Source organism: Carlito syrichta, unplaced genomic scaffold (assembly GCF_000164805.1).
Source record: "Carlito syrichta isolate Samal-C Ts95f unplaced genomic scaffold, Tarsius_syrichta-2.0.1 Scaffold315826, whole genome shotgun sequence".
NCBI classification, from domain to species: Eukaryota; Metazoa; Chordata; class Mammalia; order Primates; family Tarsiidae; genus Carlito; species Carlito syrichta.
The window spans coordinates 359,027-375,715 of record NW_007259922.1 but is presented as its reverse complement, the minus strand read 5'-3'; the positions used below and the strand labels follow the sequence as shown (position 1 = coordinate 375,715).

General features: G+C 46.7%; 1 protein-coding gene across 3 annotated transcripts in view; it reads left to right on the top strand.

The window, feature by feature from the left end:
* NUP85 (nucleoporin 85) overlaps positions 1–16,689 on the top strand; it is a 47,027-nt gene that overhangs the window by 3,736 nt on the left and 26,602 nt on the right. For 2 of the 3 annotated variants that reach the window (XM_008073325.2, XM_021706626.1), the window contains exons 2-4: positions 5,246–5,339; positions 9,426–9,588; positions 15,140–15,210. In XM_008073325.2, coding sequence (XP_008071516.1) covers positions 5,246–5,339; positions 9,426–9,588; positions 15,140–15,210 — 328 coding nt within the window. The remainder of the gene's footprint in view (positions 1–5,245; positions 5,340–9,425; positions 9,589–15,139; positions 15,211–16,689) is intronic. The other variant, XM_008073326.2, reaches the window with a different exon arrangement.

The window sequence follows — 16,689 nt, the reverse complement described above, 5'->3', positions numbered from 1 at the left end:
ACCTGCTGGGCTCCGGCGATCCTTCCGCCTCAGCCTTCCGAGTAGCCAGAATTACAGGCAAGCGCTACTACGCCCAGCTGATTTTTTGATTTATTGTAGAGATGAGGTCTCACTGCCCAGGCAGGTCTCGAACCCGCAGGCTCAGGCAATACACTCACCTCAGCCTCCCAAAGGTGCAGGATTACAGGCTGAGCCACCGAGCCCGGCTAATTTTTTTTTTTTATTTATTGTAGAGATGAGGTCTCACTAAGTTGCCCGGGCAGGTCTCGAACCTGCGGGCTCAGGCAATCCACTCACCTCAGCCTCCCAAAGCGTGGGATTACAGGCTGAGCCACCAAGCCCAGCTGGGTGATCATTTTTTTTTTTTTGAGATAGAATCTCACTCTGTTGCCCAGACTGGAGTGCAGTGGCATGCTCATGGCCACCCCAGTCGATACTTGGCTCCAGCAATCTTCCAAGTAGGTGGAACTACAGAGATGTGCTACCATGCCTGGCTAATTTTTTTGATTTATTGTAGAGATGAGGTCTTGCCAAGTTGCCTGGGCTGGTCTCGAACCTGTGGGCTCAGGCAATCCATTCTCCTCGACTTCCCAAAGTTCTGGGATTACAGGCCGAGCCACTGAACCTGGCCTCGACTTTTTTTTTTTTTTTTTGACTTGGCGTCTCATTCCTTCACCCAGACTGGAGTGCATTTGCCCTCCCAGCCACCCCAGCCTTGACCCACTGGGCTCTGGCGATCCTTTCACCTCAGCCTTCAAAGTAGCTGGAATTACAGGCGTGCGCTACCATGCCTGGCTGATTTTTTATTTTATTGTAGAGATGAGGCCTCGCTGCCCAGGCAGGTCTCGAACCTGCGGGCTCATGCAGTCCGCTCACCTCAGCCTCCCAAAGGCGCGGGATTACAGGCTGAGCTACCGAGCCCAGCTTGTTAAAATCTTTTGCCAATTTTTTTTTTTTTTGAGTTGGATTCTCATTCTGTTGCCCAGGCTAGAGTACAATGGCACGCTCATGGCCACCGCAGCCTTGACCTGCTGGGCTCAAGCGATCCTTCTGCTTCAGCCTTCCAAGAAGCTGTAATTACAGGCATGTATCACCATACCCAGCTATTTTTTTGATTTATTGTAGAGATGAGGTCTTGCCAAGTTGTCCAGACTGGTCTCGAACTGTGGGGTCAGGTAATCTTCTCACCTCGGCCTCCCAAAGTGCTGGGATTATAGGCGTGCGCCACCGCACCTGACTTTTGCCAATTTTGTTATCAGATTTTACTATTGAATTGTAAGGTTCTTTATGCATTCTGGTTACATGTAGTTTAACATATATATGTTAGCCGGGCACAGTGGTCACACCTATAATCCCAGCACTTTTGGAGGGAGAAATGAGAAGACTGCCTGACCCCATGGGTTCAAGACCAGCATGGGCACTTGATGAGACTTCGTCTCTACAATAAATCAAAAAATTAGCTGAGTGTTGTGGCGTGTGCCTGTAGTTCCAGCTACTTGGAAGGTTGAGGCAGAAGGATCACCTGAGCCCAGCAGGTGGAGGCTGCAGTGGCGGTGAGCATGCCATTGTACTCCAGCCTGGACAACAGATTGAGACTCCTGGATACACACACACACACACACACACACACACACACACACACACACGATGCAGCAGTCCTATCCTATGACTTCTATGCCACCTCTGGGATGGTGACTCAATTTTTCTTTCCAACTCAGGCTAATTCCTTTGAACTTCAACTTCACACATCCAACTGCCTAAACTATACCTGTTTAGGTTACTTACCCAATAGAGCTATATCTATAACATCAAGAGCCAAAAAGACATTGTTAATGCCCATTCTAATCCCCACTGGACAAAGCCTTCCTCGATTGTTTGGTTTTCTTCACCTATGTCCAGTATCTCAGAAAATCCTGTTCTACTTTGAAATAAGCCTGAATCTAACCACCTACCATTCTTACCTATCTAATTCAAGATTCAAGCCATCTCATCAACTCTTTTTTTTTTTAAATTAGGAAAAATAGTTTATTTAGAAAGTAGATCAGAGAAAAAAGGTGTGGATCCACCTCTCTAAGCGTGAAGAGGGGCCAGACGCTTAAGGACCTTTTGGCCCATCATCAACTTTTTTTCTTTTTTTTTGAGTAGGAATCTCATTGTCCCCCAGGTTAGAGTACAGTGGCATGCTATTGGACACTGCAGTCTCAACCTGCTGGTCTCAGGTGATCCTTCCACCTCGAACTTCCAAGTAACTGGAACCACAGGCATGTGCCACCATGCCTGGCTAATTTTTTGATTTAGTGTAGAGATAAGGTTTTGCTAAGTTTTCAAGGCTGGTCTCAAACCCCTACACTCAGGCATTCCTCTCCCCTCCACCTCTCAATGTGCTGGGATTACATTCATGAGCCACCATGCCCCACAGAGCTCTGTATTTTGTTCTTTTTTCAGCAATAGTTTAATTCTTTTTTTTTTTGAGTTGGAGTCTCACTCTGTTGCCCAGGCTGGAGTGCAGTAGCATACTCACGGCCATCTCAGCCTCGACCTGCTGGGTTCAGGCAATCCTTCTGCCTCAGCCTTCCAAGTAGCTGGAACTACAGGCATGCACCACCACACCCAGCTAATTTTTTGATTCTAACGTAGAGATGAGGTCTCACCAAGTTGCCCTGGCTGATCTCGAACCGATGAGCTCAGGCAGTCCTCTCACCTCGGCCTTCCAAAGTACTAGGATTATAGGCATGAGCCACTGTGCCTGGCCTTTTTTTTTTTTTTTTTTTGAGATGGAGTCTCACTCTGTCACCCAGACTGGAGTGCAGTGGCCGCTCCCGGCCATTGCAGCCTCGACTTGCTGGGCTCTGGCGATCCTTCCGCCTCAGCCTTCCAAGTTGCTGGAACTATAGGCGTGCACTACCACGCCCGGCTAATTTTTTGATTTATTATAGAGATGAGGTCTCGCCAAGTTGGCCAGGCGGGTCTCGAACTTGTGGGCTCAGGCAATTTTTTTTTTTAATAGTTACTTGTTTTTTTGAGTTGAGGTCTCACTCTGTTGCCCGTGCTCGGGTGCAGCGTCCAGCCTATGGCTTACCATGGCCTTGATGTCCTGAACTCAGGTGATCCTTCTGCCTCAGCCTCTCAAGTAGCTGAGATTACAGATTGTTCTAATTTAGTTTATTATTATTAATATTTTTTGTAGAGATGAGGTCTTGCTATATTGCTTAGGCTGGTGTCGAACTCCTGGCTCAAGTGATCCTCTCGCCTCAGCCTCCCAAAGTGCTGGCATTACAGACATGAGTCACTGTGCCCAGCTTGTTTTTATTTTTTATTTATTTACTTATTGAGTTGGAGTCTCACTCTTGTCGCCCAGACTGGAGTGCAGTGGCACGTTCCCGGCCACGGTAGACTTGACCTGCTGGGCTCAGGATATCCTCCCGCCTCAGCCTTCCAAGTAGCTGGAACTACAGGCGCACGCTGCCGCTGCTGGCTAATTTTTAAAATTTATTGTAGAGACGATGTTTTGCCAAGTTGCCTGGGTGGGTATTGAACCCGCGAGCTCAGGCAATCCACTTGCCTTGGCCTCCCAAAGTGCTGGGATTACAGGCTGAGCCACCGAGTCTGGCCTACTTTTTAAAAAATTTCTCTTTTTCTGAACTACAGATCACTGAATTGCAATATAAGAATTGATTAGGGTGTAGATGGCAGGTAATGAGAGATGGTGGGCTGGGTTGAGGAGCCCAGCACAGCTCATTTGTTTATTCAGGGATTGTTAGTAGTTCATCAGGCTAGGCTTATCTTAGCCACACACAGCTGTGCACAGAGGACAGTACTTAATAACTTAATGAGTTTGGTGACTGCTAACTTGTAGGATTATTTAGGACATTAAGTCTTCACTTGAGGTTCTGGCTAGGTTGTTAGAAACTGGGACTTGAAGTGAAGCAATGCATAAGGAACCAATTTTTCCTATGTATTTTTTTTTGTTTGTTTGTTTTTTGAGTTGGAGTCTCACTCTGTCACCCAGATTGGAGTGCAGTGGCCACTCCCAGCCACCACAGCCTCGACCTGCTGGGCTTCGGCGATCCTTTCACCTCAGCCTTCCAAGTAGCTGGAACTACAGGCGCATGCTACCAAGCCCGGCTTTAATTTTTGATTTATTGTAGAGGTGAGGTCTCGCCAAGTTGCCCAGGCGGGTCTTGAACCCGCGAGCTCAGGCATTCCACTCACCTCAGCCTCCCAAAGCGTGGGATTACAGGCTGAGCTACCGAGCCTGGCTTGTTTTTTTTTTTTTTTTTTTTAAAGTCAGAGTTTCACTCTGTCACCCTGGCTGGAGTCAAGTGGCACATTCATGGCCACTGCAACCTTGACCTGCTGGGCTCAGGCCATATTTCCACCTCAGCCTTCCAAGTAGCTGGAACTACAGGCGTGTACCACCACTCTGGGCTAATTTTGTTTTTGATTCATGTAGAGACGAAGTCTCGCCATGTTGCCCAGGCTGGTCTTGAGCCCATGGGCTCAGGCAGTCCTCTTGCCTCGACTTCCCAATGTGCTGGGATTACAGGCATGAGCCACTGTGCCTGGCTTAAGTTTACTTGATTTATTATTTTTTATTTTTATTTTATTTTATTTTTTTGAGTTGGAGTCTCACTCTGTCACCCAGGCTGGAGTGCAATGGCCACTCCCGGCCACCGCAGCCTCGACCTGCTGGGCTCCGGCAATCCTTCCGCCTCAGCCTTCCAAGGAGCTGGAACTACAGGCGCACGCTATCACACCTGGCTAATTTTTTTATTTATTGTAGAGATGAGGTCTCACCAAGTTGCCCAGGCGGGTCTCGAACCCACGGGCTCAGGCAATCCACTCACCTCAGCCTCCCAAAGGGGCGGGATTACAGGCTGAGCCACCGAGCCCGGCTGTTTTCTTGATTTGTTATAGAGATGAGGTTTCACCAAGTTGCCCAGGCTGGTGAGAAATCCCTGGGATCAGGCAATCCTCTTGCCTCCACCTCCCAAAGTGTTGGAACTACAGACGTGAACCACGGCCCCCATATATGTTTTAACAAAAGATTTTGACAGAAACCATGTCCAGGTACCTGTTCTATGTGGTTTCACTTGAAGTGTTTTTTCTAAAGTCGTTCTCTTAAAGTCAAAGTTTCCAAGAACCTAAGACCATAGGGACTTACTGTATTTGTGGGTTAGTTGAAAGACTTGTAAAGCAGAGCCTTTAGTAGGAATAACAGTTTCTGTGCCTTATTTTTTACTAGTTGATTCCAGGCGTGAATTCCAAGAAGAAGCAAATGTGTTTTGACTGGGGTCCGAGTGAGATGCTGGTGTGTGAAACCTCCTTCAACAAAAAAGGTAGTTTTTTTTTGCCCTTCCAGATTATTCATCTTGGCATATTTGATTATTTTTTCCTTTTTTTTGTTTTTGAGTTGGAGTTTGTTCATGGCTACCGGAGCCTTGACCTGTTGGACCTAGGTGATTCTTCTGCATAACCCTTTCAAGTAGCTGGAACTATAGGTGTGCACCACCACTCCCAGCTAATTTTTGATTTACTGTAGAGATGAGGTCTCGTCAAGTTGTTTAGGCAGTCCTCTTGCATCTACCTCCCAAATTGCTGAGATTATAGGCATGAGCCACCATGCTCTGCCTGTTTTTATTATCTCAGATTTGACTAGCTGGGGCATGAAATGATTGAAATTTTTTGTACTGTTTTCTTTTCTTTTTGTTTTTTGAGTTGGAGTTGCATTCTGTCTCTCAGGCTAGAGTGCAGTGGCATGTTCATGGCCATCGCAGCCTTGATGTGTTGTGCTAAGGTGATCCTTCTGCCTCAGACTTCCAAATAGCTGGAACTATAGGCACGTGCCACCCTGCCTGGCTACTTTTTATTATTATTATTATTGTAGAGACAAGGTCTCACCAAATTATCCAGGCTGGTCTCAAACCCCTGGATTCACGCTAACCTCTTGTCTTAGCTTCCCAAAGTGCTGGGATTACAGACTTGAGCCACCGTGCCTCGCCTATGCTATTTTTTAAATTTTTTTGAGTTGGAGTCTCACTCTGTCGCCCAGACTGGAGTGCAGTGGCGGCTCCCGGCCACCACAGCCTCGACCTGCTGGACTCCGGCGCCTTCCGCCTCAGCCTTCCAAGTAGCCAGAACTACAGGCGCGCGCTACCATGCCCGGCTCATTTTTAATTTATTGTAGAGGTGAGGTCTCGCCAGTTTGCCAGGGCGGGTCTTGAACCTGCAAGCTCAGGCATTCCACTCACCTCAGCCTCCCAAAGCGCTGGGATTACAGGCTGAGCCACCGAGCCCGGCTATTTTTTTTTTTTTTTAAATGAAACCTTAGTTGTGTTAGATTTTCACGGGTTTATGAGACCATGAGGATGTTGCATCCAGGCAAAACATTAACAATAGTCTTCCAGGCTGGGTACAATGGTGTATGCCTATAATCCCAGCACTTTGAGAGGCTGAGGTGAAAGGATTGCCTGAGCCCACGGGTTTGAGGCCAGCCTGGGCAATTTGGCAAGAACTCATCTCTACAGTAAATCAAAAAATGAGCCGGTCATGGTGGCATGTGCTTGTAGTTCCAGCTACTTGGAAGACTGAGGCAAAAGGGTTGCCTGAACCCAGTAGGTTAAAGCTGTGGTGGCCAGGAGTATGCTACTGCCCTCCAGCCTGGGTGACAGAGTGAGACTCCAATTAAAAAAAAAAAAAAAAAAAAGTAAATAAAAAAACCAATAGTCTTCCTGGTATTAAAGAGTAGTTTTTTTGACTAGGTGTGGTAGCTCATGTCTGTAGTCCTAGCACTTTGGCAGATTGAAGTAGGGACTTGCCTTGAGTCCAGGGGTTTAAGGCCAGCCTGGGCAACTTGGGGATACCTCAACTCTACAAAACTAAAAAAAAATATAACTGGGTATGTGACCTGTGCCTGTAGTCCCAGATATCTGGGAGGATCACCTGAGCCCAGGAAGTTGAGGCTGCAGTGAGCTATGATTGTGTCACTGCACTCTAGCCTAAGTGACAGAGAGAGACTCCAACTCAAAAAAATTAATAACAAGACCCCCCGGGCTGAGGTAATCCTCCTGCCTCAACCTCCTGAGTAGTGGGGACTATAGACACATACCAGAATGCCTGGGTAATTTTTAATTTTTTTTTTATAGAGACGAAGTTTCCCTATGTTGTCTAGGCTGGTCTCTAATTCTTAGACTCAGGCAATCCTCCAGCCTCAGACTCCCAATGGGATTACAGGCATGGGTCACTGTTACCGGCAAGGTTTTCTTTTTTTGTTTATATTTTTGAAATCATATTCAAAAGAGACTGTTGAACATCATCACAACCTATTTGAGAAATTTTGTTTTGTTTTGTTATTTTTTTGAGTTGGAGTCTCACTCTGTCACCCTGACTAGAGTATAGTGGTTGCTCCCGGCCACCATAGCCTCGATCTCCTGGGCTCCGGCTATCCTTCCACCTCAGCCTTTCAAGTAGATGGAACTACAGGTGCACGCTACCACACCGGCTAATTTTTTGATTTATTGTAGAGATGAGGTCTCACCAAGTTGCCTAGACTGGTCTCAAACCTTGGGCTCAGGCAATTCTTGCCTAGCTCTCTGAAAGTGCTGGGATTACAGCTGTGTACTAGCATGCTTGGCAAAGAAATTATTATTGTTGTTGTTATTATTATTATTTGAGTTGGAGTTTCACTCCGTCGCCCAGACTGGAGTGCAGTGGCCGCTCCCGGCCACCGCAACCTCGACCTGCTGGGCTCTGGCGATCCTTCTGCCTCAGCCTTCCAAGTAGCCGGAATTACATGCACGTGCTACCACGCCTGGCTGATTTTTGATTTATTGTAGAGATGAGGTCTCGCCAAGTTGCCCAGGTGGGTCTCGAATCCGCGGGCTCAGGCAATCCACTCACCTCAGCCTTCCAAAGCGCAGGATTACAGGCCGAGCCACCGAGCCCGGCTACTTTTATTTTTTTTTTTTTGACTTAGAGTCTCACTCTGTTGCCCAGCCTGGAGTGTAGTGGTACACTCACGGCCACTACAACGTTCACCTGCTATGCTCAAGTGATCCTTCTGCCTCAGCCTTCCAACTAGCTAGAACTACAGACCTGCATCACCATGCCCGGCGTATTTCCTTGCTTTTGGAAAATACTTTAATTTTTTTGTGTGTGTGTTGGAGTCTCACTCCGTTGCCCAGGCTGGAGTGCAGTGGCACGCTCACAGTCACCCCAGCATCAACCTATTGGGCTCAGGCCATACTTCCGCCTCAGCCTTCCAAGTAGGTGGATCTATAGGCACGTGCTACCATGCCCAGCTAATTTTTTTGATTGTAGAGATGAGGGCTTGCCAAGTTGCCCAGGCTGGTCTTGAACCCGTGGGTTCAGGCAGTCCCCTTACCTCAGCCTCCCAAAGTGCTGGGATTACAGGATTGAGCCACTGCACGTGGCCAGTTTTTTTTTTCTTTTTCTTTCTTTTTTATTTGAGAGACCGGATCTTGTTACGTTGCCCATACTGATTCCTCGAACTCCTTGGCTCAAGTAATCCTCCTGTCTTAGTCTTCCAAGGTGCTGAGATTTGAGGCATGAGCCATAATGCTCAGACATTAGTCAGTTTTTTATTTTTTGTTTTGGGGTAATGCCACTAGGAATTAATATAAAGTAATATTGACTTAACTTAGACATTATATAAAACTTCAGCTCTATATTCTTTTGTTGTTTATTTTTTTGATTCAGGGTCTCACTTTGTCACCTAGGCTGGAGTTTGGTAGCATCATTACAGCTCACTGCAGCCTTGACTCAAGCAATCCTTCCACTTCAGCCTGGGCTCAAGCAGTCCTTCCACTTCAACCTCCCAAATAGCTGGCACTACAGATGTGTGCTGCCATGCCCAGCTCATTTTTATTTATTTATTTATTTATTTATTTATTTATTTTGAGTAGGATTCTCACTCTTGCCCAGGCTCAAGTTCAGTGGCACTCATGGCCACTGCATCGCAGCCTCCATCTGCTGGGCTCAGGTGATCCTTCCGAAGTATAAGCACATGCCACCATACCTGGCTAATTTTTTGTTTGTTTTTTTTTGTTTTTGAGTTGAAGTCTCACTCGGTAGCCCAAACTGGAGTGCAGTGGCCACTCCCGGCCACCGCAGCCTTGCCTGCTGGGCTCTGGCGATCCTTCCGCCTCAACCTTCCGAGTAGCCGGAATTACAGGCATGTGCTACCACGCCCAGCTGATTTTTTGATTTATTGTAGAGATGAGGTCTCGCTGCCCAGGCGGGTCTCGAACCCGCAGGCTCAGGCAATCCACTCACCTCAGCCTCCCGAAGGCGCGGGATTACAGGCTGAGCCACTGAGCCTGGCACTCAATTAAAATTTTAGAGTAGATAATTTTTTGGAGGGTGATGATGGTAGATGTTAAAATATTTTTCCTTTTCTGTTTTAGCAAAATCAGAAAAGGTGCCGAGCTGTCCCTTTATCCATTTTATCCGGAAGGATGAAGATGTTTACTCTCAAATATTGAGAAAACTCTTCAATGAATCCCATGGAATCTTTGTGGGACTTCAGAGAATTGAAGAAGAATTGACTGGAAAATCCAGGAAAGCTCAGTAAGTCACCTTCTGAAGGGTGCTGAGGCCCCCGACTGCACTATGAAAGGTTACATGAAATATAGTCTCATCCCTTGCTTGACACTTGTATGGATCACCTGGTGAAATACGGGACTCCTGGTTCTAGTTTATGGCCTCAGTATTGGGCAGTGTACATCACCAGGGGTGGGTAGTCTTAGAAAATGCAGAAACTATTGATTGGGCGGCTGACTTGATAAACTTTATTCATATTCTCACTTTATCTCCAAAAAAGAAAATTTAGGCCAAATATTTACTTGAGGGTCATTGAATGAGGTCACAGTGTTGGGAGATTTGGAAATTAATATAAAGACAGTTTTTTCTTTAAATAATTACTTTTGAGACCTTATTTGGCAAGACACCAGAAAACTATTGAAATATTTATAGATTAGAATTTTTTGAAATGTGTTTCATGACTTAACTGCCTGAGTGTCAGGATGGTACTTGTTAACCACAGACTTTTGAGCCCAACCTCAGATCATCAAAGGAAAAATCTCCCTTTTTATTTTCCTGAGTTGGAGTCTCACTTTGTCACCAAGGTTGGAGTGCAATGGTACAATCATGGCTACTTCCTGGGCTCAGGTGATCCTTCTGCCACAGCCTTCTAAGTAGCTGGGACTATAGGTGTGTGCCACCATACCCAGCTATTTATTTATTTATTTATTTGAGTTAGAGTCTTCACTCTGTCGCCCGGGCTAGAGTGCAGTGGGACAATTACAGCCACCGCAGCCTCGACTTGCTGGGCTCAGGCAATCCTTCTGCCTCAGCTTTCCAAGTAGCTGGAACCACAGGCTTGCGCCACCACACTTGGCTAATTTTTTAATCTATTATAGAAGTGAGGTCTCACCAAGTTGCCCAGGGTGGTTTTGAACCCACGTGTTCAGGAAACCTCTCAACTCGGCCTCCCAAAGTGCTGGGATTATATGCATGAGCCACCACTCTCGGCCTTTTTGATTTATTGTAGAGACAAGGTCTCGCCCTGTTGCCCAGGCTGGCCTCAAACTCCTAGGCTCAGGCAGTCCTCTTGTATAGTCCTCCCGAAGTGCTGGTATTATAGGCGTGGGCCACTGCACCCAGCCTGTTTTAAATTTTTTTTGATTTTTTTTTTTTTTTTTTTTGAGTTGGAGTCTCACTCTGTCACCCAGGCTGGAGTGCAGTAGCATGCTCATGGCCACCCCAGTGTCGACCTGCTGTGCTCAGGCAATCCTTCCACCTCAGCCTTCCAAGTACCTGGAACTATAGGCACGTGCCACCACACCTGGCTAATTTTTTTATTTATTGTAGAGATGAGGTCTTACCAAGTTTCCAAGGTTGGTCTCAACCCCCTGGGTTAAGGCAGTCTTTTTGCCTCTGCCTTCAAAAGTACTAGGATTACAGACATGAGCCAGTGCACCCATCCTGTTTAGATTTTCATCAGTGCCCATTTATATGACTAGGACATGGACAGTGTTGGTGTATTACTTTTTTTTTTTTTTGTTGAGTTGAAGTCTCACTCGGTCACCCAGGATGGAATATAGGGGCATGCTCACAGCTACTGCAGCCTCGACCTGCTGGTCTCAGACCATCCTTCTGCCTCAGCCTTCCAAGTAGCTGGAACTACAGGTGTGTGCTACCACGCCCAGCTAGTTTTTTGATTTTTTTTGTAGAGACGAGGTCTCACCAAGTTGCCCAGGCTAGTCCTGAACCCCTGGGCTCAGGCAGTTCTCTTACGTCTGTGTCCCAAAATGCTTGGATTATAGGCTTGAGACTCCGTGCCCGGCTGTGTATTACTTTTTTGATAAGGTTTCTACAAATTAGTCGTTCTGGACAGTACCCTAGTCTGTTTGTGTATGTGTGTGTCTGTATGTATGTATGTGGAATCCAAAAAAACCCAAAATTTATTTATTAAAAATTGTGTGGTTTTTTTTTTTTTTTTTTTTTTTTGAGTTGGAGTCTCACTCTGTCGTCCAGACTGGAGTGCAGTGGCCGCTCCCGGCCACCGCAGCCTCGACCTGCTGGGCTCCAGCGATCCTTCCGCCTCAGCCTTCCAAGTAGCCGGAATTACAGGCATGCGCTACCATGCCCGGCTGATTTTTTGATTTGTTGTGGAGATGAGGTCTTGCTGCCCAGGCGGGTCTCGAACCAGTGGGCTTAGGCAATCCACTCACCTCAGCCTCCCAAAGGTGCGGGATTACAGGGTGAGCCACCGAGCCCGGCTGGTTTTTTTTTTTTTTTTTTTTAATTGGAGTCTCACTCTTGCCCAGGCTGGAGTGCCGTGGCATGCTCACGGCCACTGCAGCTTCGATCTGCTCAACTCAGGGGATCCTTCCACCTCAGCCTTTCAAGTAGGTAGAACTATGCGTGTGCCATGACGCCCAGCTAATTTTTTTGATTTATTGTAGAGACAAAGTCTCGCCAAGTTACTCAGGCTGGTCTCAAATCCCTAGACTCAGGCCATCCTCTTTCCTCGGCCTCCCAAAGTGCTGGGATTACAGGCATGGGCCACCACACCCAGCCCCCAAATTGTGTATTCTTTATATGTTTTTAGTCACCTTTAAAGCATTCTTTCTCTCTCTCTTTTTTGTTTTTGAGTCAATCTCACTCTGTTGTCCAGGCTGGAGAGCAGCACCCCAGTGCTGACCTACTATGCTCTGGCGATCCTTCTGCCTCAACCTTCCAAGTAGCTGGAACTGCAGTCACACGCTACCACACCTGGCTAATTTTTTAATATATTGTAGAGACGAGGTCTCACCAAGTTGCCCAGGCTGGTATGGAACCCCAGGCTCAAACAATCCTCTCGCCTCAGCCTCCCAAAGTGCTGGGATTACAGGGTTGGGCTACTGTGCCAGCCTAAATTATTATTTTTGTGCAATGCTCCTATGGAGACACTTTTTCCACTGCTCAAAACAATTTTGAACTTTTCAATTTTGATGACTTTTAGTGTGTCTGCCTTTTTTTTCCCACCTCTCCCATATCAGCAAAACATTTCCCTTTCAGGACTTTTTTCATTAGGGAAGCCAAAAAAGTCGCTCCAGGTGCAGCGAAGTTAGTAGGGAGGGTGAGGCATGGGCGTTATGCCATTTGGGATCAAAAACTGAAGAACGCTCAGCACAGTGTGGGCAGGTGCACTTGTAAATCACCTGTTATGAAATGGGCAAACACGCTGAGAGAATCTACAAAGAAAAAAATCCCTAGCCGGGCTCGGTGGCTCAGCCTGTCATCCCGCGCCTTTTGGAGGCTGAGGTGAGTGGATTGCCTGAGCCCGTGGGTTCGAGACCCACCTGGGCACCAAGACCTCATCGCTACAATAAATTAAAAAATTAGCCGGGTGTGGTATAGCGCGCGCCTGTAATTCCAGCTACTCGGAAGGCTGAGGCGGAAGGATCGCCGGAGCCCAGCAGGTTGAGGCTGCGGTGGCCGGGAGCGGCCACTGCACTCCAACTGGGCGACAGTGAGACTCCAACTCAAAAAAAAAAAAAAAAAATCCCTGAAGCCAATCACAGCTTCTCACAGCAATGTTATTTGGTACACTGATACCAATGGCTTTCTAGAACACTTACCTGATAGTGGAAGCCTGTACTATAAGGGGCTTCCCCTCTAGGAGATAATTCTGGTTTTTTGGGGTCCCCTTCATATGTAAACAATCATAGCCTGGTAGCCTGGACTACAGGCTTGTGGTACCACACCTGGCTAATTTTTTGTAGTGATGAAGTCTTGATGTGTTGTTGAGGCTGGTCTCGAACTCCTGGACTTAAGCAGTCCTCTCACCTTAGCCTTCCAATGTGTTGAGATTACAGGTGTGAGCCACTGTACCTGTCCAGATTATGCATTTGTTAGCAGAAATATCACAGAAATGATTTTGTGTTTATCTCAGTGCATCATATCATGCACAGGTTTCATGATGTTAATGTTTTATTACTGGTCATGTTGACCTTGTTTCTTATGTGGTTTCTTTTGGATCTCTCTACTGTAAACTTACCATCTTTCCTTTTGTAAGTAATAAGTGTTTTAGAGAAGAAACTTTGAGATGACCAGAGGCTTACATTCTTTTTGTTTTTTTTTTAAGTTGGAGTCTCACTCTGTCACCAAGACTGGAGTGCAGTGGCCGCTCCCGGCCACCATAGCCTCGACCTGGTGGGTTCTGGTGATCCTTTTGCCTCAGCCTTCCAAGTAGCTGGAACTACAGGCGCGTGCTACCACACCTGGCTGATTTTTTGATTTACTGTAGAGATGAGGTCTCGCCGAGTTCCCCGGGTGGGCCTCGAACCCGCAGGCTCAGGCAATCCACTCACCTCAGTATCCCAAAAGTGCGGGATTATAGGCTGAGCCACCGAGCCCGGCTTTTTTTTTTTTAAATCAATATTTTTTATTATCATATTGTAGGGTACAGTTAAGGGTTAGGTATACGAATGTGCTTCGTTCAGGCACCCTTGGTGATAAGAGGTGTCTCCCCGTCCCTAGACAGATATTTACTACTGTTAATCCCACCTCCCCTCCCCTCCCCCATCAGTCATTTTCTTTTTTTTTTTTTCCCCCCACTGTCAGTCATTTTCTTTTCTTTTTTTTTTTTTGAGTTGAAGTCTCACTCTGTGCAGCCTCAACCTCCTGGGCTCCGGCGATCCTTCCGCCTCAGCCTTTGGAGTAGCTGGAATTACAGGCATGCACTACCACGCCTGGCTGATTTTTAAATTTATTTTAGATATGAGGTCTTGCTGCCCAGGTGGGTCTCAAACCCGTGGGCTCAGGCAATCCACTCACCTCAGCCTCCCAAAGGTGCAGGATTACAGGCTGAGCCACCAAGCCTGGCTAGTCATTTTCTTATAGTATTCCGTTGGATGTTCAAGGTCCACTATATGAGTGAGAACATGTGATACTCAGATCTTTGTTTCTGTGAGAGATCACTCAGTATTATAGACTCTAGTTCCATCCAGGTTGCTGCAAAATTCATGATTTTGTTCTTTTTATGGCTGCGTAGTATTCCATCGTGTATATGTACCACATTTTTTTGTGTGTGTGTTGGAGTCTCACTCTGTCATTGGAATGCAGTGGCCTCTCCCGGCCAATGCAGCCTCGATCTGCTGGGCTCTGGCGATCCTTCCGCCCCAGCCCTCCAAGTAGCTGGAACTACAGGCGCGCGCTACCACACCCGGCTAATTATTTATTTATTTATTTATTGTAGAAATGAAGTCTCACCAAGTTGCCCAGGCGGGTCTTGAACCCGCAGGCTCAGGCAGTCCACTCACCTCAGCCTCCCAAGGCGTGGGATTACAAGCCAAGCCACTAAACCCGGCTTATACCACATTTTTTTAATCCAGTCCTCTAGTAGATCTTATCTACAACAATTAATGTCAGTATGTACTGGTGAATACTTGTTTTAGCCCCTGTGTTATATTTTCTGTTGTTGTTCCAAGTTGTGTCAACTTTGGAATATTAGGAGCTCCTTCATATTTGGTTTTTCTCTTTCAGCAAATTCCTATGTTTTTGAGTGTTTCCTTACTTTCTGGCACCATAGGATGTTCCAGGTTCATCTTATATGTCATTTCTATTTTTGTAGATTGGTTCGAGTGAGTAAAAACTACCGATCAGTCATAAGAGCGTGTATGGAGGAAATGCACCAGATTGCAAGTAAGGATTCTGTGTGTGTGTGTGTGTGTATTTGAAGTATTTATCTAGCTGTAAATACTGTGAAGTAATATCTGATTGACACTTCAATCTAAAATTCTTACTTTTCCACCTTCACAATCCTTAGTTTTTGACAGTCCTTTTGAGTTCATTTTTCTTGGTCTCCTGGCCTCAAGCAGTTCTCCTGCCTCAGCCTCTCAACACTCTGAGATTACAGGCGTAAGCCATCATACCTGACTTGGGTACATTTTTCAGGTTTGAACATAGTGATTGATTGGTTGACAGGTATGAAGTTAAAGCAGGAGTCCCCACCCCCAGGCCAGTACAATAGCCTGTTAGGAACCAGGCCACACACTTAGAGGTGAACAGTGGTCAAGCCCGTAAAGCTTCATCTGTATTTACAGCTGTTCCCCATTGCTTGCTTTACCACCTGAGCTCCCTCTCCTGTCAGATCAAACCCTACTGTGAAGGATCTGGGTTGCATGCTCCTGAAGATAATCTTTTTTTTTGAGTTGGAGTCTCATTCTGTTCCCCAAACTGGAGTACAGTGCCCGCCCCCAGCCACTGCAGCCTTGACCTGCTGGGCTCTGGCGATCCTTCCACCTCAGCTTTCCAATTAGCTGGAACTACAGGCACGCACTACCTTGCCCAGCTGATTTTTTGATTTATTGTAGAGATGAGGTCTCGCTGCCCAGGCAGGTCTCGAACCCACAGGCTCAGGCAATCCACTCACCTCAGCCTCCCAAAGGCGCGGGATTACAGGCTGAGCCACCGAGCCCGGCTTCCTGAAGATAATCTAATGCCAGATGAGCTGAGGTAGTAATGCTAGTGCTGGGGAGTGGCTGCAAATACCGATAGCAGTGAGTTTGACTGGGCATTTGCCCCCATCTCCCCCTGCCACCTCGGTTGTAGGAAAATTGTCTTCCATGAAACCAGTCTCTGATGCCAAAAAAAAAGGTTGAAGACTGCTAGGCTAAAGGACCAAATTACGGCTCTTTTAAAATTGTGTTCTGGCTGAACGCGGTGGCTCATGCCTGTGGTTCCAGCTGCTTGGAAGACTGAGGCGGAAGGATCGCACTGCACTCCAGCCTGGACGAAACAGCTTCCAACTCAAAAAAAAAAAGAAGCTGCACTCCAGTCTGGATGTCACAGTGAGCTTCCAACTCAAAAAAAAAAAAAAAAAGCCAAGAAGGTGGGAGGCTGCAGTAAGCCATGATCATGCCACTGCACTCCAATGTGGGCAATAGAGTGAGATCCCTGGCTCAAGTAAAATAAATAAGTCTGAATAAAAATTAAAAAAAAAAGGCCGGGCAAGGTGGCTCACTTTGGGAGGTCAAGGTGAGAGTACTGTCTGAGCTCACAGGTTTGAGACCCATCTGGGTGACTTGGTGAGACCTCATCTCTACAATAAATTAAAAAATTAGCTGGGCATGGTGGTACATGCCTGTGGTTCCAGCTACTTGGAAGGCTGAGGTGGAAGGA